This window comes from Lithobates pipiens, unplaced genomic scaffold (genome assembly GCF_037356315.1).
Source record: "Lithobates pipiens isolate NorthernLeopardFrog02 unplaced genomic scaffold, aLitPip1_a1.2 Scaffold_13, whole genome shotgun sequence".
NCBI classification, from domain to species: Eukaryota; Metazoa; Chordata; class Amphibia; order Anura; family Ranidae; genus Lithobates; species Lithobates pipiens.
The window spans coordinates 145,967,838-145,994,119 of NW_027507718.1; the positions used below are offsets into that span (position 1 = coordinate 145,967,838).

Here is a 26,282-nt window from a genome sequence, read left to right on the forward strand (position 1 = left end):
TATGATCAACATGTATAAATACATAAGTGGTGCAAGTACTGAACTTGGAGTAGAGTTATTCACTTTCAGGTCATTACGGAGGACAAGGAGGTGCTCTTTACAGCTAGAGGAAATTTTCTTTTAAATCCACATATGAAAATCCTTCTTCACTGAAAGAGCTGTAAAAAAATGTGAAATAGCTCAATTAAGAACTAGTTCTGACTGGCTCAGTATATATATATATATATATATTTTTTTTTTTTAAAGCTCATGATGCATTCCTATATATATATATATATATATATATATATATATATATATATATATATATATCCATATATGCACAAAATATAACTGGAGCAGTCTCCAAGCACTGCTTTTATGCCTAAATTCCAGGTCATTCTGAGGCCGCGTACACACGGGCGGACTGTTCGCCCAACTTTGTCCGCTGAACAGTGTTTGGGCGGACAGTCCGCTCGTGTGTGGGCTTTCAGCGGACAGTTTCAGCGGACAGTTGGACGGACAAGGTTTTTCGGAATTTCCGAAAAACTGTCCGCTGAAACCTTGTTTGAGCGAACAGTCCGCCCGTGTGTAGGCTTGTTCGTCAAACAAAGTTGCGCGCATGCTCAGAAAGGATTTTCACGCCGAAAGCTATAATGCAGTGTATAGGACGTCGTATTTTTCGTCCCGTCGTACGTGCCGTTCACGTCATCGCGCACGGTTTCAGCAAACTGTTCGTCCGTCGTGTGTGGCCATGTCCGTCCACGCTAAGTTTGAGCGGACTGTTTGCCGAAACTGTTGGACGGACAAAGTTGGGCGAACAGTCCGCGCGTGTGTACGCGGCCTGACAGTCAAAGCTTACTATGGAAGATTGCTTGATTCCTCCCACCTTCTACACATTCCTGTTGGTTCATCAGTATAATGTATTTACTGACTAAAAGACTCTGACTCGTAACTTTGGGTACACTTGTAAATGTAACAATGAGCTTCTGAACTCTGTAAACAGCAGACATTTCTAATCAAATAAGCTAATAAAATTTGTAAAGAATAGGAACAGAGCGAGCTCCATCTGCAGCCTATATATATAAAAAAGAAAAATAGTCATGTACAATATTTCATATTGACCTGCCAAAAAAAATAAATTTTTTATAGCTAAAACCATAATTAGTTCAGGGAAATATAATTGAAAGCACTATATGTTTTTAAAAGCAGCATGCAGCATTTCCAATCTTACCCTGGCGTCTGTGACTTTAAACTCTCTTAAAATGTACTGAGGCATGTTGTATTCAGCCATTGGATCCACAACAAAATATTGATATCGAGCAGATCGCTCAGCTGGCCAATACTGGTGGCACTTTTCCTGTATAATAGAGACAGTGTGTTTACAGAGGCACAGAAAATATTAACGATACATATCAATCTGCTATTTTAAGGCTTCATGCACATTGGACGTTATAGAAAAAAACACTAATGCCGCGTACACGCGATCAAACAATCGGGTGGAAAAGTCCGGCAAACTCAAGTCCGCCGGACAATCCCACCGTGTGTAGCCTCCGGCATACTTTTTTTGACCCGAAAGTACGGCGGACTTAGAAAGTAGTTTTGCACTCCAATCTTCCCGCCAGACTCGCATTTCGGCAGACAATCCGGCTGTGTGTATACCAGTCCGCCGTACTTTTGAAATGAACGGACTTTTCCCGCCCGGAGACAAGTCCGCTCATTCGAGCGGGTCTCCAGGTAGGCGGGGCCCGCGAAGGAGACGTCGCTGGCCCGCCCCCTGGTATGGACTTAAAGGGGAACCCCAACGCCGAAAAAAATCGGCGTGGGGGTCCCCCCCCAGGTCCACATCAGACCCTTTTCCGTGCACGCTACCCGGTCGGCCAGGAAAGGGGGGCGAGCAAGCGCCCCCCCTCCTGAGCCGTACCAGGCCGCGTGCCCTCAACATGGGGGGTGCCTTGGGGAAGGGGGGGCCGCGCGGCCCCCCCACCCCAAAGCATCTTGTCCCCATGTTGATGAGGACAAGGGCCTCTTCCCGACAACCCTGGCCGTTGGTTGTCGGGGTCTGCGGGCGGGGGGCTTATCGGAATCCGGGAGCCCCCTTTAATAATAGCTACATTTAATAATAGCTACATTAAACACAGCAATACAAGCTACCACCGGGGGCTCATCCTATAGGAACTGAGTGCTGCATTATATTCTATTTTTGTCTGTAGCTGGTTCAGCTTTAAACAGCAAATACGTTACAAAATAATTTTACTATGCAAAATATTCCTCTTATTTTCATTCATTCTCAACTTCATGCAGTGGTGCAACTATATCTTAAACCTCCTATTATTTATTAATAGAATGCATCTTATAAGATTTTGTAGTGGTGAGTATGCAGTTATAAAGGAAAACACTTACTCTGCCAATTTCTCGAAGTTTTGTTAACATTACAACAATTGTGGAATTATTTTCCCAAAGCATCCTCCAGAAATCTTCTGTGGTTTCTGCAAGAGGTCCTTGTGTTGCAATATAGGCTTTTTGTTGTCTAGAAAATGCAAAGTTACACATTAGTGTTTGCACACCAATATCACACAGGTTTTTTTTTTTTTTTACACTAAAAGATGACATACCTGTATCCATCTATAAAGCTGGCATTAATATAATCTGAGCCTTCCACTCCTCTGATTGGCTGCAGGCAAACTCTTGTGGTCTCATATGGCATGATATTAACAAGGCGGTTCTTAAATTTGTTGCATGGAAGATTGGCACTGATAAATCTTGAAGTGTGAGCTTTTGAATTGGCAAGGCGCTAAAATACAGAGAATAACTTGTACTTCATTTACCTTATAAAACAATGAAAACTTACGTAACAATATACAGACACACCTGCATACTAAATTTCCTATTATTTCAGCAATGCGTTTTTGTAAACAGTAAAATTAGTATTTCTTGATCATACATCACAGGACACAGGAGCTTCATTACATAGTGGGTTATATAGGCACCTCTGGTGATTGGACACTGGTTGACCCCAATTAAGGAGAATTCCTCCCCAATATAACCCCTCCCATATGGGAGGCACCTCAGTTTTTTCGCTAGTGTCTATGGTGGTTGGTCACGTAAAACTTTAGCTCTGTGCAGGTCCCTGCAGGGGCCTAAGGGCTACAACAAACCGGATCCATACCTCGGGCCGATATTTGACTCCCAAGATGGTATGGTACCCGGGCCTCGTCAGCCAAAGAAACAAGGTTTGGCCTGTAAGTCCTCTCCATTGGAAGACTGGGCTCTGGGAAAACCAGACTTGGTGTACTGTTTACATAGAGCGCACAAAAGTTTCTGGCAGAATCTTTACATGGTCCAGGTAAGAGGCTCTTCCGAGAAAGAGCCCCAGATAAACCTGAAGGTTGGCTAACACTGCCCGCCGTGATGGGTGAAGGCTGGAATTTGTCTGGTTTAGCAATTCCTGCGGCGGGGACAGGTAAGGGAAGTTAATCCTATATATGTTATTATATGGTGGATTTCTTCATTGTGAATAGTTGTATGTCTTACCTGGTTTCCACCACTAGAGGGAGTAAGAGCAGCCTGATGCATACTTACATGCCTTTCAGTACACACGCTCAGTGAAGCCTGATTCTCCAGCTGTCTCACGTCTCCACTGCAATCCCTGCCACAACAAGGTAACACAGGGGTCCCACGCAGCTCCGGTGGAGTTCTCCTTTCCCCCCCTGGATCCCGCGGTCCTCGTGCACGCGCGCCGGGCGCGTTCCCGGGCTAATGGAGGAGGGGGGAGTGTGGTTGTGAGCCGTGCACGTTGGTGTGCACGGCGCTGTACTGCGCAGGCACCAGGCGGCAGTTTTAAAAAGTCCAGAGCGTCAGGGGGCTGTAAGTGGAGACATAGGCGCTGTGGGCAGTAAGCATCCATGGGGATTGGATCCAGGCAAACCTTAGACACCTACTCAGCAAGCATCAGGTTGTGCAGTTTAAGCATATATATTTATTGTGAGACTTTAAGCACAACAGTGATTGCACTTGTACTAGTACCTCTGCTTTGTAGCTTAGGACTATGTCTCCTCGTAAGAGGGTCTCAAGGGGAGGTAGCAAGGGCACTGGTAAATCACCGCCTAGGTCCAGTAAGTTACCATCCCCCCTGCAAGACTGGAGCCAGCCTCTCAAGACGAGTCAGTGCCCCTGTCAGGTTTTGCAGCCTCTCCTAATGTCCCAGCCCCGGTTTATGTCACTGAGGACTCCCTTAGGGCTACATTGAAGGGAGAATAATGAATTTTATTTCTGCTTCTCTGAAAGATAGCAGGAATTCCTCTCTCAGATGATTCTTCTGAAAATGAGGAGAGATCCCTGTCTGGGGACAGGGATCCTGAGCAGTCGGATGAATCAGAGGAAGAGGAGAGAGTCCCCTCCTCCCAGGCGCTCAGAAAACAGGTGCAGTATTATACTGAATTGGTGCGTACCACATTCAGAATGCCTGCTGCTGAAGTTGCTACGTCCTCTGTTTCTTCCCTGGGAGTCAGGAAAGACCCACAGACTGCCTATTCCTTTCCAATCCATCCCTTAATGGATGAATTGTTGTATGAGGATTGGGGACATCCCGATAAACTGTTTGCTCCTCCTAAAAGGTTTTCTATGCATTATCCTCTGGAGGAAAGTTTCACCAAGAAGTGGGGGGTCCCATCTGTTGATGCGGCTGTTTCTTGCGTGAATAAAAGCCTGACTTGTCCCTTGAATAATGCGCAGGTATTCAAGGATCCAGCTGATAAGAAGCTGGAAACCTTATTAAAAGCCTCCTTTTCCATGACTGGCGCTGTGGTGCAACCTACAGTCGCAGCCGTGGGGTTGTGTCAGTTCCTCAAGGAACAGGTTAAACGGATGCTTGGGCTCCTTCCAAGTGAGGAAGTAGAAAATTATGCAGAACTGCCTCATATTCTGTGTTTCATGATTGATGTGATTTTGTATTCTGTCCAACAAGCATCACGTTTGTCCCTCATGTTGGTACACATGCGAAGGGCCCTATGGCTAAAGAATTGGGCAGCTGAGCTGTCATGCAAGAAGCATTTGATTGGGTTCCCATTTAAAGGGGAACGTTTGTTTGGAGAAGAATTAGACAAATTCGTCCAAAAAATTTCAGGGGGTAAATCTACTCTCCTTCCAGTCAAAAGGAGCAAGCATCATTCAGGCGTGCTCTCTCTCCTGGAGCAACTAGCTCTAAGCAGTGGCGACGGCCTTCTCAACCCTCCTCTACAGAAAAGGCTCAAGGCCGAGCCCAGGGACAGAAAAAGACTTGGGGGCGAAAGCCTGCCAAGCAGAGCCCAAAAGCTTCCCTGTGAAGGGGCGCCCCCGCTCGGCCGAGTGGGGGGAAGGCTTCTGCGATTTGCAGGAGCCTGGCGGGAAGAGATCCGGGACAAGTGTGTGATCTCTTCGGTATCTCTGGGCTACAGGCTAGAGTTTCAGGAGATTCCACCTTCTCGCTTTCTAAGGTCAAGGATCCCCAGGAATCCAGTAAAGCAAAAACCGCTATTTCTGGCCTTAGATCACTTACTATCCCAGGGGGTGATAGTAGAAGTGGACCCAAAAGAACAGGGTTCAGGGTTTTACTCAAATCTCTTCACCGTTCTAAAGCCAAATGGAAGTGTCAGATCTATCCTAGATCTGAAGGATCTGAACCGGTTTTTAAGCATCCGGTCCTTCCGAATGCAGTCAATTCGCACTGTGGTCTCCTCCCTGCAAGGGGGAGAATTTATGGCATCAATAGATATCAAAGATGCATATCTCCATGTGCCAATTTTTCCCGCACACCAAAAATTTCTAAGGTTCGCGGTAGAGCGGCGCCATTTTCAATTTGTGGCCTTGCCGTTCGGGCTTGCTACGGCCCCTCGAGTCTTCACAAAGATTCTGGACCCTCTCTTAGCAAACCTAAGAGCTCAGGGTATAGCTGTCATGGCTTATCTAGACTATTTGCTTCTCATGGAGAAAACAGCAGCGTTCCTGAACCACAGCGTCACCAGAACGCTAGAACACCTGGAACGCCTAGGTTGGATCATAAACCTAGAAAAGTCGTCCCTACAGCCTGCCACCAGGTTGGAATACCTGGGCATGATCATCGACACCGCTCAGGGCAAGGTGTTTCTTCCAAGGCCAAAGGCCTTGGCCATTGGGGATCTGGTGCGCCTAATTCTGGGCAGAATATCTTCCCCCATTCGGTTGTGCATGAGACTGTTAGGGAAAATGGTTGCCTCCTTCGAGGCCGTCCCATTCGCCCAATTCCACTCAAGGCCTCTGCAAAGATGCATTCTTGCGGCTTGGAACAGGAAGCCCCAAGCCTTGGATCTTCCTATGCGTCTATCCCCAGGGACACGCAAGAGTCTCGTCTGGTGGTTACAAAACAAGAATTTGCTGAAGGGCAAAACTTTTCTTCCTCTTCCATGGAAGATTATCACAACAGATGCCAGCCTGACAGGCTGGGGAGCAGTATTGGAGGAGACGTGCTCGCAGGGGAAATGGTCTGCGATCGAGAAGCTATTGCCCATAAATATCTTGGAGATCCGGGCAGTTTATATGGCTCTCATAAGGTGGTCTTACAGACTACGAGGTCTCCCGGTTCGGTTCTGACAATGCCACAGCAGGGCGGTACCAGGAGTCTGGTGGCCCAAAAAGAGGTGAATCGCATACTTGTCTGGGCAGAAAAGCATGTTCCGCGTCTTTCTGCAGTCTTCATTCCAGGAGTGGAAAATTGGCAGGCGGATTTTCTGAGCCGCCAGCAGTTGTGCCCAGGAGAATGGGCTCTGCACCCCGACATGTTTCGGAACATATGTCACAGGTGGGGTATTCCAGACGTAGATCTGTTTGCATCCAGGTTCAACAGGAAACTGGACAATTTTGTGTCAAGGACAAGAGATACACTTGCTCAGGGGTCAGATGCTCTGACAGTTCCCTGGGATCAGTACAATCTGATCTATGCCTCCCCCCGAGCCCGCTTCTGTCGCGGTTCCTGGGAAGAGTCAAGAGGGAGACAAAGTCGGTCCTTTTGGTGGCCCCGGCTTGTCCCAGGCGACTATGGTACGTGGAGATCATGAAGTTGGCAGTAGGCAGGCCATGGATCCTCCCTCTCCGGCCCTGCTCTCACAGGGTCCAATCTACTATCCTGCTTTACGCAATCTGAATTTGACGGTTTGGCTGCTGAGACTCACATTCTGAGAGACCGTGGCCTTTCGGGGCCAGTCCTTTCTACTTTGGTCCATGCCAGAAAGCCGGCCTCCAGGCTTATTTATTACAAAATCTGGAGGGCATATGTTTCCTGGTGTGAACTCAGGAAATGGCATCCTAGAAAGTATGTCATTAACAGGATCTTGGCCTTTCTCCAGTCAGGCCTAGAAATGAATTTGGCCATAAGCACTATCAAGGTTCAGATTTCGGCCCTGTCAGTGTTTTTTCAAAAGCCACTTGCATCGCATTCCCTGGTGCTGGCTTTTATCCAGGGGGCCATGCGGATAAGACCGCCAGTCAAACCTCCGGTATGCCCTTGGGATCTGAATTTGGTTCTCTCGGCTTTGCAGGGGCAACCATTTGAACCTTTGCATCTGGCTTCATTAGTTCTCCTGACTAAAATATTGGTCTTCTTGGTAGCCATATCCACGGCTAGAAGAGTATCAGAGCTAGCAGCTCTTTCCAGCAAGGAGCCGTATCTAATTATTCATAAGGACCGGGTGGTCATGCGTCCCAACAGGTCCTTTCTACCTAAGGTGGTTTCGGGATTCAATTTGAATCAAGACAAGGAGCCGTATCTAATTATTTATAAGGACCGGGTGGTCATGCGTCCCAACAAGTCCTTTCTACCTAAGGTGGTTTCGGGATTCCATTTGAATCAAGACCTACCATCCCTTTTTCCGGACCCACAGTACGCAGTAGAAGAATCTTTGCACACTTTGGATGTGGTTAGAGCAATCAGTATTTATCTTCAAGCAACTGCTCAGATAAGGAAAACTGATTGCTTATTTATTTTGCCAGAAGGCCCTAGGAAGGGCCAGGCGGCGTCAAAATCAACTCTCTCAATGTGGATTAGACAGGTTATTTCTCAGGCCTATAGTGTAAAGGGGAAGATTCCTCCTTTTCAAGTGAAAGCGCACTCTACTAGGGCTGTAAGTGCTTCTTGGGCAGTGCATCACCAGGCCTCCCTGGCTCAGATCTGTAAGGCTGCAACTTGGTCATCAGTCCACACATTCACCAGATTCTATCAGGTGGATGTCAGAGGGCAAGAGGATATCGCCTTCGGGCGCAGCGTACTACAGGCTGCAGTTTAGGTCCTCCGGTCCCTGGCAGTCTATAATTATGATCTGTGTTTCCCTCCCCTCAATCTGAGCATTGCTATGGGACATCCCACTATGTAATGAAGCTCCTGTGTCCCATGATGTATGATCAAGAAAATTGGATTTTTATATACAGCTTACCTGTAAAATCCTTTTCTTGAGAGTACATCATGGGACACAGGGCTTCCGCCCCTCTTGGGTTTTACGTGGTTTCTTATTGCTTTGCTACAAAACTGAGGTGCCTCCCATATGGGAGGGGTTATATAGGGGAGGGATTCTCCTTAATTGGGGTCAACCAGTGTCCAATCACCAGAGGTGCCTATATAACACACTATGTAATGAAGCTCCTGTGTCCCGTGATGTACTCTCAAGAAAAGGATTTTACAGGTAAGCTGTATATAAAAATCCAATTTTTTTCTACAGCTTACCTGTAAAATCGTTTTCGCGGAGTACATCGCAAGACACATAGCAGTCTGTGTCCTGTGATGTACTCCATGAAAAGGATTACAGGTAAGGATACAGGTAAGCTGTAGAAAAAATACTTATTTCTTTGTCGTACATCACAGGACACAGCGCGGCCATAATAACTGGGAAGTCCCCAAGCAATGCTTTTTGAGGGGAAGCCCATTATGAGTAAAGAAATACCATCAGAACAACAGGCTCTATATTGCTGCCTGCAGTACACTGCGTCCAAATTCAACATTCACTTCATAAAACCTAGTGAATGTATGTACCTAAGACCAAGTAGCAGCCTTGCAAATCTGAGCCATCGATGCTTGATTATGAACTGCCCATGAAGCACTCACTCTTCTGGTAGAGTGTGCCCTTACTGGAAAAGGTGGAGTCTTACCATTTACACCATAGGCCTGAACAATCACTTGATGGATCCACTGAGAAATAGTTGACTTAGATGCTGCCTATCCCATCTTGGGACCTTCTGGCAATAAACAGAACATCAGTCTTCCGCATCTGAGCTGACATTCTCAGATAAACTCTGATAGCCCGTACTACGTCAAGAGAATGAAATATTCTCTCTTCTGCAGACTGTGGATTTGGAATAATATCTTGATTTATATGAAAACTGAACACTACCTTGGGCAAAAATTCTTGTTGTGGCCACAAAACCGCACTATCCTGGTACAAGATCAAATAAAGTTCTTTACAGGACAGAGCCGCCAACTCCAACATCCTCCTGGCTGACGTCACTGCCACCAAGAAAACAAATTTGCTTGTGAAGAGGACTAAAGGAATCTGCCAGATAGGCTCCAAGGGCTGCCTCTGTAAAACCCCCAGTACTAAATATAAATCCCAAGGGCACGGTGGAAGCATACAAATCATCCCCTTTACAAACATTCATACTAAGGAGTGAGAAGCAATAAGCCTCTGAAAAAAAGATGGCTAAGGCCGAGATTTGACCCTTAATTGTACTTAAGGCCAGATTCATATCCACTCCTTTTTGCAGAAAAGCCATAACTCTCCCGATGACATATCTACAAGGGGTGCCACCTCCTGGCCTCACGCCAGGCAATATAGGATCTCCAGACTCTATAGTAGATACTTCTGGAAACTGGCTTTCTAGCATTCGACATGGTAGACAATACTGACCCAGAAATGCCCCGGTCCTTTAAGATTCTCGTTTCAATAGCCAAACCGTTAAACTTAGAGAGACCGTAAAGCAGGATGGAAATTTGGACCCTGTGAGAGCAGATCCAGAAGGAGTGGAAGAACTCAGGGGTTTCCCACCGCCAGTCTTACAATCTGTGAGTACCAAGTCTTTCTGATGCCAGGCCGGAGCTACTAGGATTACCAGCTTTCTCTCTTCCTGGATCCTGCATAGTAGCCTTGGCAACAGCCGGATTGGGGGGAAGGCATATATCAGGGAAAACTGATCCCACGGAATTATCAGGGCATCTGCCCCGAATGACAGCAGGTCCCTGGTTCTGGACACAAAATTGTCTAGTTTCCTGTTGAACCTGGACGCCAGCAGGTCTACCTCTGGAACCCCCCAGATTGATGCAAAGATCTTAGGATTTAGGAACCACCCCCCTGGTGATATCTACTGACGACTCAGAAAGTCCACCTGCCAATTCTGCCACCGCCCAGAATAAACATTGCTGATAAGAATGGACCAAATCTTTCTGCCCACGTCAGCATGTGATCCACTTCCTTCTGGGCTGTCTGACTCCTGGTGCCCCCCGGTGATTGATATATGCCACAGTCGTGACACTGCCCGACTGGACCCTCACAGGACATCCCTGCAGTCTGGAAGTCCAGAAGTTTAGAGCCAAGTGAGCTGCCCCAATCTCCAAAATGTTGATGGGAAAGCTCTTCTCCCTCCAGGATCACTCTCCTTGGAAGGTGGCTTCCTCTAGGACTGCGCCCCATCCAGAGAGACTGGCGTCTGTCGTCACCATCTACAGGTAAAAAGGACCTTCCTTTTACCAGATTCCTGGTTAACATCCACCAACTGAGACTCTGACACACCCTCAGCCGAAGAAACATGTGCCAGTCCAGAGTCCTGGACAGTCTTGTTCCAGACAGACGGAATGTTTCTCTGAAGTGGTCTGGAGTGGAACTGTGCATAAGGAACTGGTTCAAACGAAGATACCATCTTCCCCAGGAAAGCCGCTGATGAAGTCCCGCCTACTTTGGGGATGCAATGCATACGGACCATGTGGCGTCACCCGCTTGTCCCAACGCTGATCCATGCATGATCGTCTTACGGATTTTGTTTCGCTTGTCACCTAGCACTGGGGTGCAGTCCTGTACTATGTGAGTGTACTTTTATTTGCTTTTAATAAACCAATTTCATATAGAGAGCACTAGATGTCACTATTCTATCTCTTTCACATATGATAAATGGAACCACTTTGATATATATGGGATATGAGACATGAGCATACTCCAGGAGTGTCAACATATGAACTTGGATTCCTCCGATTAACCCTTGATGGGAAATGCTTTCTTTGACCTGTCTGAATATTCAGAGGTCCATAGTTTGAGGTGAGAGTCCATTTTTTCTGAAGGTGGAGGGGATCACATCAATCACCCCAACTCGCTGGAAAGGAATACTCTGCACTTATGGACTCTTGATCCTTAGTTTTATCTTATCTATCCTGCATTTCTATATTAAACGATTGTTATTTATGAATTAATTTTTGTATTAGGTTTTAACATCTGCGCTGTACTGCTTCTATTAGCATCTTCCCCAGTAGCCTCATACACAGGCGAATGGAGGTATATCTTTTCCCCTTTATGACCTGGACAAGGTTTTTCACGACTCTGACCTTCTCTGGTGGCAAGAATACCTTTGCCTTGACTGTGTTTAGTATTAGCCCCAGATACTCTAGGCGCTGAACCGGCTGCAGGGCCGATTTTTACCAATTCAGAACCCAACTCAGATGCTCCAAGAATTAAACTGCCTGAGCTACCTTCCGCCTCTGGTCTGGAACCGTCTGATCTATCAATAGTAGATCGTCCAGGCATCCTGCAACCGATATTCCCTGAGATCTTAGAACTGCCAATATCGGAGCCTATAACTTTGTGAATACCTGAGGTGTCGTGGCTAACCCGAAGGGCAGTGCCACAAACTAAAAATGTCGTTTGCCCAGCGCAAATTGCAGAAACCTTTAAAGGGCCCTGCAGATTTGTAGGTATGCGTCCTTGATGTCTATGTACGACAGGAATTCCTCCCTGTGTAAGGGGGTGACCACTGAACAACTGACTCCTTTCGGAAAGAACAAATGACCAGAAATTAATTCAGAGCCTTGAGGTCCAGAATAGGCCTTACAACTCCATTTGGCTTTGGGATTATGAAAATATTTGAATAAAAACCCTCCAATCTTTCAATGATCGGAACTTCTGAAATCACTCCTTGTGACTTTAGTTGAACTATTACCTGAAGAAAAGACCTCTTCTTTACTGAGTCTATGGGAACGTTGGACCTTAACAACCGAGGGGGGAAGCCCTCGGAATTCTATTTTGTACCCCTGAGACACAGTAGAAATAACCCACCTGTCTCGGATCACTTCTACCCAGGCATCTGAGAACCATAATAGCCCCCACCACACCCGCGTGAGTGGTGGCGCCCCTTCATAAGGAAGGCTTGGGACTGATCTTAGGGAGTCTCTGGACCCAGGGCTATTTCTGCCCTGGTCTTGAGGCTTTCCCCTAGAACCAGACGGCTGAGACCCTCGATACTGCCTGAAATTAGAAGTGCTGGGTATTGAAGCACTAGACACCTTAAAGGAAGGTCATCTGCTCCTCTTAACTGGTAGAAGCGCACTCTTACCCCCTGAAATCTTCTGGACATATTTATCCAGGTCTTCTCCAAACAGCCACTCCCCATTAAAGGGAAAACCAGCTAGCAATCTTTTGCAGGGTAACTCTGCAGCCCATCTTTTTAACCAAAGAATCCTGCACATATGTACTGACAGCAGGGCCAACCGGGACATCTGTTGTATGGAATCCTTAAGGGCATCTACTGCACACATAAGGCCTGAGGTAATTCTGACAAATCCTCCGCAGGTACACCTTGATCGGGAACAGTCTTAGTTACCCGCTTCACCTGGTCCTTTAAAGACTGACAGATACCGATACCTACCACTGCTGGTTGTACAGCAGACCGGGCAATTTCTTATCGGCTGGATCCTTAAACTCCTGAGCATTATCTATAGGACAGGTAAGACACTTATTCACAGAGGAAATGGCAGTGTCCACAGATGGCATGCTCCATTTTCTTATAAACGTTTCCTCCATGGCGTACAAAAGTGCAAACCTCTTAGGAGGAATAAACAGCTTATCCAGGTGATCCCAGTCAGCATACATGATTTGCTGTAGCAACAGATTCAAGGGAAAAGCCTGCAAACTCTGTGGACCCCACCGAGATCCTGAAGAAGAAAAGGAAACTTCAGGGACCTCCAACGGTGGCAATTTGAAACCTGATCAGACCATCTCTGTTAGAAACTGCCTCCCGGTCATTCACTGCCACTTCTTCCACATCTTCTGTCCAATCCTGTTCCAATGCAGGTGGGGGCTCAGGTGAAAGGGATCTATCCCATTTCCTTCCGCCTTGGTAAACTAAAGCAATCATACCTGCTATTTTCCCCCTCTAGCCCAGCTAAAGCTGATGCTAAATCGTCCTTTGTAACGAGGGTTGAGGCAGAAGCATTAGCTGTTGCTACAAATGCTCGACAACCGTAATGGCTCAGACTGGCCAGTTGTCTCAGGTCTTACAGGATAGTTAAACACAGCATTTGTAAGGCTAGCATCCTCCAATACCGATGGTGGTGCATTTGCACCCCTTCCTGCTGCGCCTCCCACACTCCTCTTCTGGGAAGACATGCCTAAGACAAAAAATTTGAGATAAAGAAAACCCCACCTTTATGCACTTCAACTGCTCTGTAAATACTACAGCTCTTACATATTACATATTGTCGGGTTATTTCTCCCACACAGCATATGCATACACAAAATTACACTCCAAAATACATTCTGCTACTCTTCCCGAGTATGGCGATACCACATGTGCGAGATTTTTACACAGGAGCATAAATGACACATCTAATTTCTCAACCACCTATTACACTTTTGAAGGCCCTGGAGCACCAGGACAATGGAATTGCCCACAAAATGACCCCATTTTGGAAAGCAAACACCCCAATTTATAATCTATGAGGCAGAATGAGTCTTTTGAACGGTTCATTTTTTTCCAGAAGTTTTTGGAAAACGTGGAAAAAAATGAAAACGCATCCTACCCATTTGACATAAAACCTCTGACGAAGGACTATAATCAGTCTGAAACATGTAAGGTGTACACGCTAGTATGTACGACAGCTAGCCCACCAGTTTTTATGAGCAATATGTGCCAGACATAAGAATGCAATATTTTGGGTATTATGTATCATGATCTTATATTCACGATCGCATTAATACTATATGATGCTCATTGTTTATTTGTATTATTTTATCATGTTGTCATAATAATAAAAATAAATATCTCTATCTCTTTTACCCACATTTTGGCCTGCCTGTCAAAAAATTCATGAGGGGATTTACTGTGCTATATGCACCAGGTGTTTTTTGTTATTACATTGTAATACTGACATATTAAGGGTTTCCATGCCAGTAAAATTTTAAGGCATTAACAAACTTAAACCAAGGGTATTTTCCCCTGCATAATAAAGGTTCAATGTTGATTTTAGCTTAAGGAGACAAGACTGGCGGTGGCAGGGACATGATCTGGAAAGTGTATGAAATATTTGGAAGCAGGAACATATTTGTTCCAGGTATCCTACAGGCCTATGTAACCTGGCATTTCAAAAGTTTGAAGCTGAGTGAATATTTTTTTTTGTTGCCCAGATACTGATATGCCCAGACTTTGGAGTCCATGAAACTTTAGGGGTTGCAGATACAGTACAGGCATAACCCAATTTTAACTACACAATGGGGTTTATTTACTAAAGCTGGAAAGGGCAAAATCAGGCTAATGTCTGCATAGAAACCAATGAGCTTTCAGGTTTTATTACCAAAGCTTAATTGAACAAGCCAAGGTTAGAAGCTCATTGGTTTCTATGCAGAAGTGAGCCTGATTTTGCACTTTCCAGCTTTAGTAAATAAACCCCATTGTGTACTTAAAAGTGGGGTATGCCTGTATTTGCATTTTGAGATATGGAAAAAATGAATGTCTAACATTTAAAGGAATTCACTTTCTAAAATTATATTTGTTCAAAATTGGCTATAATTGGCTATAATCTGCTGAACCTTTGCAAGTGATATAAATGGACTGGTGACAATAAAGCATCACCTGCATCCAATCTAATTTTGCGCTACCTATATGCAAGCATTATCCCCAAAACTTCTGGAAGGGTCCTAATTGCTTCAGTGAATGGCTCCAGAAATCAAGCAAAAATTAAGGTGGAAGATTTGTTTAAAAAAGTCTGAACGTGGGGCATGGCCTGATGCAGCATAGAGTAGGACCTGCAGGCCAGGAGCTCCGTCTATTACTCCTGTATCTTGCTTATGCTCCACTCCGATAATCCACCCAAACAAGTTGGCTGCCTGCCTGGGGACCCTCTCCACACCCTGCCTCGTTTCCAGCCATCCGGTGGCCTGATCGGAGTGGCAATTCTCACGCCTGGTGGCTACACTCAGGCAAGTCCCCGGCTTCGGCCTATACATGGAGGCCCGCGGCCATCTTGGCACACTCTTCCTCTGAACCAGCACTGGGCCCTGTGCATGCTGCCCTGCTCCCATCCTACCTGACCCCTTCTGGCTTTCAGTCATCTGGCGGCCTGGGTGGAGCGGCGATTCCCCCGCATGGAGGCCGCATTCAGGCAAGTCCCCGGCTTCGGCCTATACACGGAGGTCAGCGGCCATCTTGGAACACCCTGCCTCCGAACCAGTGCTGGGCCCTGTGCCTGTTACCTTCCTCCCATCCTGCCTGTCCCCTTCTGACCCCAGTTGTCCAGCGGCCCATGCAGAGTGGTGAGCCTCCCACATGGCAGCCAAACGCCGGCAGGTCCGTGGATTCGGCCTGCACACGGAGGTCTGCGGCCATTTTGGTACACCTGTTCCTCAAACCAACACTGGGCCCCGTTCCTGTCCTCTTTTTCAAGTTTTGCCTGGCCTATCCTGACTGACTCAGATTGTTACTTTTAAGCCTACTATTATGTCCCCTCCGAAGAGCCAAAAATCAGCCGCAGCAAAGCTTGCACAGTACCACTAGAATGAGGGAGAGGAGGCTGAGGGGGATGGCGGCGCTGAGAAGACAGAGGGAGAGCGCGGGCAGGGAGACACGGATAAACTACTAGAAGCGATCACACTCTGCAGGACATCCCTCACTGCCCAGATTGAGGAGGTCTGATTAGGCAGGATTTCCAGAAAATCCGCGAACGGGTCATAGAGACAGAAACCCGCATCAGCACAGTGGAGGACATCCTGCCGCCACTACAAGCTGGATCTGAACACACGCAGAGGCAGATTAACCAGTTGCTCGCCAAACAAGACGACATGGAAAATCGCCTCAGAAGGTGCAACCTCCGCTTCATCGGTCTTCCGGAGGGAGTGGAAGGTAAAGACCGACAGCGTTCCTGGAACAACTACTGATAACCACATATGGTTGGGAGGCCTTCTCCCCCATGCTGGTGGTGGAGAGGGCTCATAGGATGCCTGCTAAACCTCCTCTCCAGGAGGCTCCCACTCGTACCTTTATTGCAAAACTTTTAAACTATAAAGACCGGGATGCTGCGCTGAGGCTGGCAAGAGAGAAAGGTAACAATCCAGTAGGAAACATCAAAGTGGCAATATTTCCTGACGACTTGGCAGAGATACAGAAACGCCGGCAGAGCTGGCAAGAGAGAAAGGTAACAAATCAGTAGGAAACATCAAAGTGGCAATATTTCCTGACTTCTTGGCCGAGATACAGAAACGCTGGCAGAGCTTCATGGAGGCCAAACGCAGACTGCGCGGCCGTCACCTGAAGTACTCCATGCTTTTTCCTGCACACCTGAGGGTGGAACATGATGGCCACTTATCGTTCTTTGAGGATCCTGGAGAGGTCATCTCCTGGCTAGAGCACAGGCCTGCGCATGGCAGGGGAGACTGACCGCTCACCAGGTGAGCCATATGGCGTGATGCTTTTGTCTCATGTCTCCACCACTACTTGGCCTATCTTAACTACACTTGCTGCATTACCTTCCTGACTTACACCACACATTGGCAGTTCCATCTTGATATACCATGCTGGGTCAGGGAGGCAGGTGGAACTCTGTACCTCCGCGGACCCTTACCGTCACATCTGCTGTTATGTAATCCTCTGCAGCATCTAGAGTACTAGATTAAACCTCCCCCCTTTTTTTTCTCTTCCTTTCTCCCTCACTTCTCCTTTGTTTTTTTCTGGATATTTGGAGTGGACTCACTAAATCTCATTGTCCCCCTCATGGGGGTCTTTTTCATACCCCTGAACTTATCTGCCACACAGAGCTGTGGAGGCATGCTGGTCCTACAGGCCGCATGCATAGTGCAGCGAATTTACGCCCCACTATCCACTGGGAATCATGACTATGCAGATGAACGGAGAAACTGGGTCTTTCTGCCTCTTTTTTACACTAACTTACGGGGGCGCGCAACTAGGCCTCATCCTTATCCTTCTCTGTGGTGGCTGGCTCGGAAACCACTACTTGACCCAGTGGCTAAAACTGCTCCTCATTTTCTCCTTACTGTTTGTCCCAGATGGTAGTTCAGAGTAGTTAAGGGATCATGCCTGCACAAGTTGGGGTGGGTGTAAGACGGGGAGGGGGTTGTTAAACAGTTATTTTTGCAATTTTTACGTTTGCATACAATGTCTCAGCAACCGATTATGGGAAAATGTATATATGCTGAAAGGGTGCCTCATACGGTGTTTAATGTACCTCAGTTCTATTACATACTATATTTTTCACTAGACCTTAGGATATGTGTCCCACTGAGGCGAGGTTATGTCCCCTGTACAGCACCATGGCAACTATAAAATTCCTCACGTGGAATATGAGGGTCCTGCATGAGAAAATTAAGCGCTCGGTTGCCCTTACATTCCTCAAAAAGCAACGTGCAGACGTGGTGGTGCTGGTCGAGACGCATGTCGAGGGCAGACTCCAAATGGCTCTTCGCCACCCTTGGGTTGGGTGGGCGTACCGCTTCACCCACACGACTCATGCTAGGGGTGTCTCGGCATTGATCGCCAAATCGGTACATTTTGAACTCTGCGAGCTTCTATCTGACCCCAACGGCTGGTATGTATTTCTTCATGCCAAGCTATACGGTAAATCGTTCCTCCTCATGGCTTTCTACATACCTCCTCCCTTTAGTGTAGCGGAGATCCTGGAAGGCTTTATGTCTCGTAACCCCACAGTACTGGCGTTATGGTTAGGTGATTTTAACACTACACTATGCCCGGTCCTTGATAGACTCCAGACGACAGAGGCGATAGGCGCTAGTGCCGATACGACTAAATTCTCTAAACTCATCTCCACCTTTCATCTTATAGACACATGGAGGCACAACTTCCCACACACTCGAGCCTACTCCTGTTTCTCCCTTACCCACAACTCTATGCCCCGCATAGATTTTATACTTGTGTCCCACACCCTGGCACCACGGATCCTGGAAACTGCATTCTGCCCCAGGTTACTGTCGGACCACAGTCCATATTGGACCACCCTCAGTATCCCCATTGATTAACCACGAGACCATGGCGACGAAACCCGTTCTGGCTCACTGCTTCCAGGGGATGATGAGCTCATCGCCCCAATGGAAGAAATACTTCTTGGAAAATGGTCACATGGCATCTGTTGCCGCAATATGGGATTCATTTAAAATATACGCCCGTACAACCCTGATCTCACACATAAATAAAATCAAAACAGACTCCGCTGGGGCGTTTGACAGGGCAGTGATGGAGCTAGTCTCTACTGAACGTGAATACACTGCCAATCCCACCCTAGCAATGGCGGCCCAGCTTAAAGAGGAAGTAAAGGCACTTTATATATATTTTTTTAAATGCAACCTGCAAGGCAAAGGCATAATGAGCTAGTATGCATAGCCGATTCAATAAACCATTCAATCAAAATCTAGTAAGCGCCTCTCTGATAGCTCTAGGGCACCCGGTTGAATGTCTTTCCTGTGTCCAAAGAAATGAGTAGAGAAGGCACACAGCCGGTTTCTGCTCATTATAATAAATTCAGAAATTGCCTTGTGTCATTGGAAGCATTGCAGCCTTTTACAGAGTGCTGATCTAGATGACTTGGGGTAGGATGTCTTCCAGGCTTGTAGCTGCTTGGAATGTCGGCATTTTGCCTGGTTAAGAAAATTGTGACTATTAAAGCTTCTAAAGTTTCCTTAGGCAACTGTTCAGTGCAGGCAGTCATGTCATAATTACTTGCAGGTGGGGGGGATAGCAAGTCCCTATATGCATTACCGAAGCCATCAGCATGTATCAACAGCCACATGTATTTTCTGTATAGTAAAAGGAGAAGATTTGTTTAAAAAAGTCTGAACCTCATGATCGGAGTATTCGGTTGCATGTGAAATGAGAGGTACAGACCATACTTTTTTTCTTCTGCACTTGCCAATGACACATAAGTAATGTATTCCTGTTAAAAAATACACAGTTTTTCTTAAATATCAATCAAGAATGTGGGAGGGGTCAAGGCCTGTTCTCAGGTGAGATGCTGACAATATTGGGATCCTACATATGTTCTCTCCTCTTCTTGACTGATGGGTCATTTTCACCATTAAGCCTTTCACTGTCAAGTCCATACGCCGTACGGACCTACAGAGGCACCCACAGGTGGCCAAGTCAGTACAGCGTACGGACTTCATTTCCCCCTCTCCTATAAGCTTATGGTCACTTCCATGATCATAAGCTTATATCAGAATTGCTCAGCAGACTCTGCTGAACCATTCTATAACTCTGATCAGTGAATTACAACCAGCTGATCAGAGTTATTAACCCCTAATCTGAACCCCCCCCCACACCCATGCCACCACTTCACTGCCCTCTGCTTCTCCACCCCTTCGCCAAAAGAGATATGAGGGTCTGTTTAGACCTCTGATATCTCACCAAAGACCCCACCCACCAAAAAAAAAACACAAACATAGTAAGACCCCCCCAAATATGCCTGCACTCACCCCCCCCCCCACAGTGACGCCACGCCCCACTGCGCTCACCCTTCCACAGTGATACCCCCCACTCGCCCATTCAAGGTGACACCCCCCCATGGCTTCCTCAGCTTCTCCTCCCCCGCAACCTGATCCATCCTGATTGGCCAGGAGAAGCCGGAAGACAATAGCGAATATTAATTCGCTATTGTCACAAGTGGGTGGGTTCGGGGTGCAATCCTATGCGCCCCGAGCCCAACCTTTTTCAAGCCAATTGAAGCCTCAGGCTCTAATCATGTGGCTTGAAACAAACGTATGAGTCCGGCACCCTGTAGGGCAGCGGCACCCCTAACGGACTGGCTGCTCCTGGTAAGACCCCTTTTCACACGGAGCGAACTCTGTCAAGCAGATCTGCTTGCTCAGCCAGGGGGTTCTGTCTGCTGATCTCCGCTGAGCAGGATGATGACAGGTCTGTGTCTGCTCTGCTGATGCAGAGCGGACTCGGACACAGCCCGCTGTTCTCTATGGGGCAGTCGGATGGAAACAGACTGCCTGTCCATTTCCATCCGATCCGCTAGATGGATGGGGAATGGAATCCCCATCCGTCTGTTTTTAGCAGACTGGATCGGATGCAGGTGGGTGTAAACTGGCATATGTCCATTTACATCAGCCTCTATAGCGAACAATGGGTGGTTTGATTGGGCCCACCTGAAAAACAGACAGGCAGACCAGATTGATCTGCTTGCGTGAAACAGGCTGAAGGCCTTGTTTACACAGGGCATACACAGCATATAGTTACAGGAATGCACAAGTGTTCCGTGCATCTCTGTGCAGGCAGTCCCATTAATGTAATTTGGGATGTAGCAATTGCACGAACAGAGCCGTTGCTCCCAATTTTACATCCATGTAGGCCCACATGCATGTCCCTGAGCTCACACTGTCTGCGTTCAGGATCATGTACCCACACCCACGCGGATGTCAGATTGGGAACAGCAGCTATGCCTGTGCACCTGCTGCACCCCAATTGACATAAATGAGACTGCCTGTACGGGGATGCATGGAACACTTTTGCATCCCTGTGCGGGTAAACATGACCCCCCATGGGTATACATAGTATGCCACATGTGATCAATTCTTTAGTAGCAATTTAGCAGGAATTTTGTTGTGTTTATGTGCACAATGATTTTAGTGTATATTTAGCGAAAATATTGTTTGCGGAAATATCTCGCTGCCTTAAAAATCAGTAGCACTTTCTTTCTATTCTACTTGCCATATGCTTTCAGTAAATGTATGGTTTTGGGGGTCTTTTACGAATGCTGAAAGCTGTAAGTGAAAAATGAAAACCTCCAGATTTTTTGAGAAATTTTTGGGTACGTACGATTTTCACCATTTTTCAAAAAGGTGCAATTTTAAATCGACAAATATTTGTTAGTAGCTCCATACAAGTTAAACTTTTATATTTATTTTTTGCACCATTATTGGTTTGATAAACATTTGTGCAAATACCGCAGCGTCTACAAAAATCGTAGCACCTTCTTTTTATTCTAGAGGTCATATATATATATATATGGTTTTGGGGGTCTTTGACAAATTCTGAAAGCTGTAAGGGAAAAATGAAAACCTTCAGATTGTTTGATAAATTTGGATATTTACATTTTTGCGCACGTTCGATTTTCACCATTTTTCAAAAGGGCGCAATGTAAAAATTACAAATATTTGTTATTTATTAAATCAATACAGCTTTTATATTTAGTAGTGATTTTGTAAAATTTGCTGTGTATTTAGCTGCTAATCATGATTTTATTGGACTTTTAGACAAAAATATTGTTTTGATGAACATTTGCACAAATATCGTGGGACCTTAGAATTCAGTAGCACCTGTTTATTTTACTGGCCATGTGCTTTCGGAAAATATATGGTTTGGGGGGTCTTTTACAAACTTTGAAAGCTATAAGTGAAAAATAAAAAAGCAAAAGAAAAATTGCAAAAATGGTCTTGCCACCTCAGTGTACAAAATGGAGCACAGGGCCTGGCAGCGAAAGTGTTACTCAGAACCTGATGCAGATGCTTTCCTCCCCTCATTCTTCCTGCTCAATCAAGTAACTATTCCGTTTAGTGAGGCCTCACTCACCTCTAAATGTTTATCTACTTGAAAGTCTAAAATGGACAAAATCACATTAATTTCAATGACCCCTGTTCAAATCTTAGTGCTCTGTCATGTGTAGCAAAATGCCTGTTGCACAAAAAAGTACACACGCTTCTTTTTGGAAGATTAGTCCCCATAGAATTTGCTGGGAATGAATGAAAATGCATGACAGAATTTCACAAGCATTTTGTTGTGCGTTTTCTGCTCAAACAGCAGCTCTCCACCCCTAATCTCTTCCACCTCAACTTCCCCTAGAGCTTTCGATTGGCTAAACAAAAAGTTGTAAAAACACTTGTAATACACTAAAAATGCTAAAAAACGCTCAAATAAAATTCTCTGCTCTGGTGTTATTAATGTGAACTGCTAGACAGGGTCAACCTGGTTATTTTGCAGGTTAGCTGGTAAGTGTGCTGGAAAGTCTTTTTTTTGTCTGTGATGTGCACCTGACTGCAAACAGGTTGATGTGGTTGCCACTTTTTTGTACAGTTAGTTGAATTGGATGTGGGGACGCACTGGATACCTTTAGCTGCCACTGCGTGTTTGCTGGGCGTCCCTGTGCCTTAACGGAGGGCTGAGATCCCTTCAAGCAAACCTGCCCTTAATCTATCCACTGCTATGTATGCTCCAACTTGGGAGATCCTGAAAATTTTTGAGTTGGGACCGTAGTATACAAAGGAGCCTTTGCAAATGGATGCAAACTAAACCCTCCATTTTTAACGTGAACTGTTAGACAGGGTTGATTTGGTTGTTTTGCAGGCTAGCTGGTAAGTGTGCTTTTGATCTGGTGTGAATGCAGCCTGAAAGATCATTTGAGCAGTGGCACAGCTTAGTAGCAGAAGCAGCATGATTAGCGTGCATGCTCCAACTAGGGGACACTGGTGAGTTCACTTAGGGAAAGCGTGGCCACACAACAGCCAAACCATTAAAGTGGATGTAAATCCACTCTCATCCTTTCTAAACGACTGCAATATTGGTTATCTAAAAGGATATACATGCCTTCTGCATGTATACTTATCTGTCAAATGTCTGCCCTCTGTCTGCTATGAGAACTGAAAAACTGCAGATTTTGTGGGTGGATCTGTTTTCCAGGGCTCAGTGGTTGGAGTCGTGATGTCAGTAGACCCATCCGCCTCTACACTCCCCTTATCAACATGCATTTTTCTCCTTATTTCTAGTATATTTCTTACACTTAACTTCTGCTATGATCACTAACATCCAGTCAAAACCCAGAAAAGTCCCCACATGACTTCAGCATGCCAAATCATGCTGAGGTGTGGAACAGCCAATCCTTGCAGAACAGCAGAAGAAAGGAGTGGGAGGGAATTAAAAAATAATGCATGTCTCTTTGGCTAGTGCACGAGATATGTAAATCACCTGTCACTCACAGCAAGGATTTGACAAAGTTTTTCTCTCTCAAGATTTATCTCACTGAACAACAAAAGAGGATTGCTCAGAGCTGGATTAACTCTTTGTGATAAGACTGCGCTCAAATGATAGGAAATCTTATACTCTACATTATGACATCAGAAAGAAAAATAATAATTTTTCGGGTTTACATCCACTTTAAGCAAAAGATGAGGCTGATTGCTTGACGTTACCACTCCTGACCATTCAAGCAATGCACAGTCTGTTGGTGGCACTGATCAGGGAATTGGACAGCAGATAATGGCCATGTATAATGATGGTGGACCAAACAACTAGATTATGCGGTCTTAAAAAATATACTACACATTTTATTTCAGTGCATCATATTCCCCCTTTAAGGCTATAAAGCTTAGAAAAGAATTCTGCAAAGCGAAAGCGAATATGTTGAGGGTTCATAATGTGACTGCATTTATCGTCAAGCAGATAGGATATTTTAGTCTTTTATGGGGTGCTGGAGGAGGTCCACAGTGGCTGGCAGTGGTAGCTGTGCAAGCTGGGTGTAGTGCGGCGCTCCTGGTTCAAGCTGCCATCCTTTTTCTGTGGGCCAAGCCTCCCCCTTACAGGGTAACTTTTGCTGTAGTTCCTATGTTGGGGAGACGGGTCAAACCCTTCACCAACTAATTAACCTATACAAATTTATAATTAACAGCAACAAAAAGCTACACATCAAGATTACAGAACTGATGGGAACTTCATTTTACAGAAACAAAAATTGAAATAGAAATGCACATTCATACATAAATCCAACTTCTAAACTAAATAGGGACAGACTTTTTGTTTGACACCATGCCACTTTAATTTCTCATCTCTGACAACAAAGCTTGTTTCCCTGTAAAGAATAGGCTTTTTTCATTTTAATTTGGATGCACTGTTTTAATTGCAACTTGTGTGCTCATTAGGGAAATTCATTCTCTTTAATTGACCTGACCTCACTGGGGATGCAAGTGAAGGTATTATCATAATTTTGAGTTGCCACAGGGCAAGAGTAGAGGGGAAATTTGTTCTTGTGACAAGTGTCTAAGAGCAGTACAGGCATACCCCACTTCTAAGTACACAATGGGGTTTATTTACTAAAGCTGGCAAGTCAAAATCAGGCTCACATCTGCATAGAAACCAATGAGCTTCTAACCTTGGCTTGTTCAATTAAGCTTTGGTAATAAAACCTGAAAGCGCATTGGTTTCTATGCAGAAGTGAGCCTGATTTTGCAAGCTTTAGTAAATAAACCCCATTGTGTACTTAAAAGTGGGGTATGCCTGTAATCCCTTTGGAAAGATGTCCTGCCACTTCCTGTTGAATTTACAGAACAGGAAAAGAAAAGGAAAAAAATGATGGTGGTTTTAACCTTTACCCACTCTATCCAAAATGAGAGAAAATGTTTTGGCTCTTGATATACTTTAAGCCTTTGATCATATATAAACATTTCAAAAGTACTTATTTCACTAAAGTGAGAAGTATGCTTGGCATTCTCCAATAACAGCTCTGAATATATCTTAACCATTTACAATAACCATTGCTACTGTGTCTTATGCCGCGTACACACGAACAAACAATCGGGTGGAAAAGTCCGGCAAACTCAAGTCCGCCGGACAATCCCCCCGTGTGTAGCCTCCGGCAGACTTTTTTGACCCGAAAGTACGGCGGACTTAGAAAGTAGTTTTGCACTCCAATCTTCCCGCCGGACTCGCATTTCGGCGGACAATCCGGCCGTGCATATGCCAGTCCGCCGTACTTTTAAAATGAACGGACTTTTCCCGCCTGGAGAAAAGTCCGCTCATTTCGTGTGGGTCTCCAGGTAGGCAGGGCCCGCGAAGGAGACGTCGCTGGCCCCGCCACCTGGTATGGACTTAAAGGGGAACCCCAACGCAGAAAAAATCGGCGTGGGGGTTCCCCCCAGGTCCACATCAGACCCTTGTCTGAGCACGCTACCCGGCCGGCCAGGAAAGGGGGGGACGAGCGAGCGGCCCCCCTCCTGAGCCATACCAGGCCGCGTGCCCTCAACATGGGGGGTGCCTTGGGGAAGGGGGGGCCGCGCGCCCCCCCACCCCAAAGCACCTTGTCCCCATGTTGATGAGGACAAGGGCCTCTTCCCGACAACCCTGGCCGTTGGTTGTCGGGGTCTGCGGGCGGGGGGCTTATTGGAATCCGGGAGCCCCCTTTAATAAGGGGGCCCCCGGATACCGGCCCCCCACCCTATGTGAATGAGTATGGGGTACAATGTACCCCTACCCATTCACCTGTGAAAAAAAGTACGAAAAAAACACAACACAGGGTAAAAATAGTTTATTGCAGAGCTCCGGGGGTCTTCCGTCTTCGGGGGTCTTCTCGCCAGACTCCTCCGCTATCTTCTGCTAGCGGAGGAGCCCGGCTTTCTTCCTCGCCGCCGCCCTCTTCTTCCGACTTCGGGGGTCATGTCCCCCTCTTCGGTTCTTCTGCCGGGCCACTTCGCCTTCTTATAGCTCTTTTACAGGCGGTGGCCCGGCCTTCTGACCCATCAGCTGTCAGTGGGGTTCCCCGCTGGCGGCTGAATGTAAACAATTGCCGGCAATTAAATCCCCTTCCTAACCAGACCAATTTTTCAGCTTTCGGTGCTCTCACATTTTGAATGACAATTAGTCATGTAATACTGTACCTATATGAATTTTTTGTCATTTTTTTCACACAAATAGAGCTTTCTTTTGGTGGTATTTAATCACCGCAGTTTTTTTTTATTTTTTGCACTATAAGAAAAAATACCGAAGTATACAATGTATAATCTAAGAGGCATAATGAGTCTTTTGAACATGCCATTTTTTTC

At 46.1% G+C, this 26,282-nt stretch overlaps 1 protein-coding gene across 23 annotated transcripts in view; it reads right to left on the reverse strand.

Moving 5' to 3' along the window:
• PTPRS (protein tyrosine phosphatase receptor type S) overlaps positions 1 to 26,282 on the reverse strand; it is a 733,740-nt gene that overhangs the window by 55,121 nt on the left and 652,337 nt on the right. For all 23 annotated transcript variants that reach the window (XM_077475694.1, XM_077475692.1, XM_077475693.1 and 20 more), the window contains 3 exons: positions 2,595 to 2,773; positions 2,383 to 2,509; positions 1,214 to 1,339 (listed from right to left, as the gene is read on the reverse strand). In XM_077475694.1, the coding sequence (XP_077331820.1) occupies positions 1,214 to 1,339; positions 2,383 to 2,509; positions 2,595 to 2,773 (432 nt within the window). The remainder of the gene's footprint in view (positions 1 to 1,213; positions 1,340 to 2,382; positions 2,510 to 2,594; positions 2,774 to 26,282) is intronic.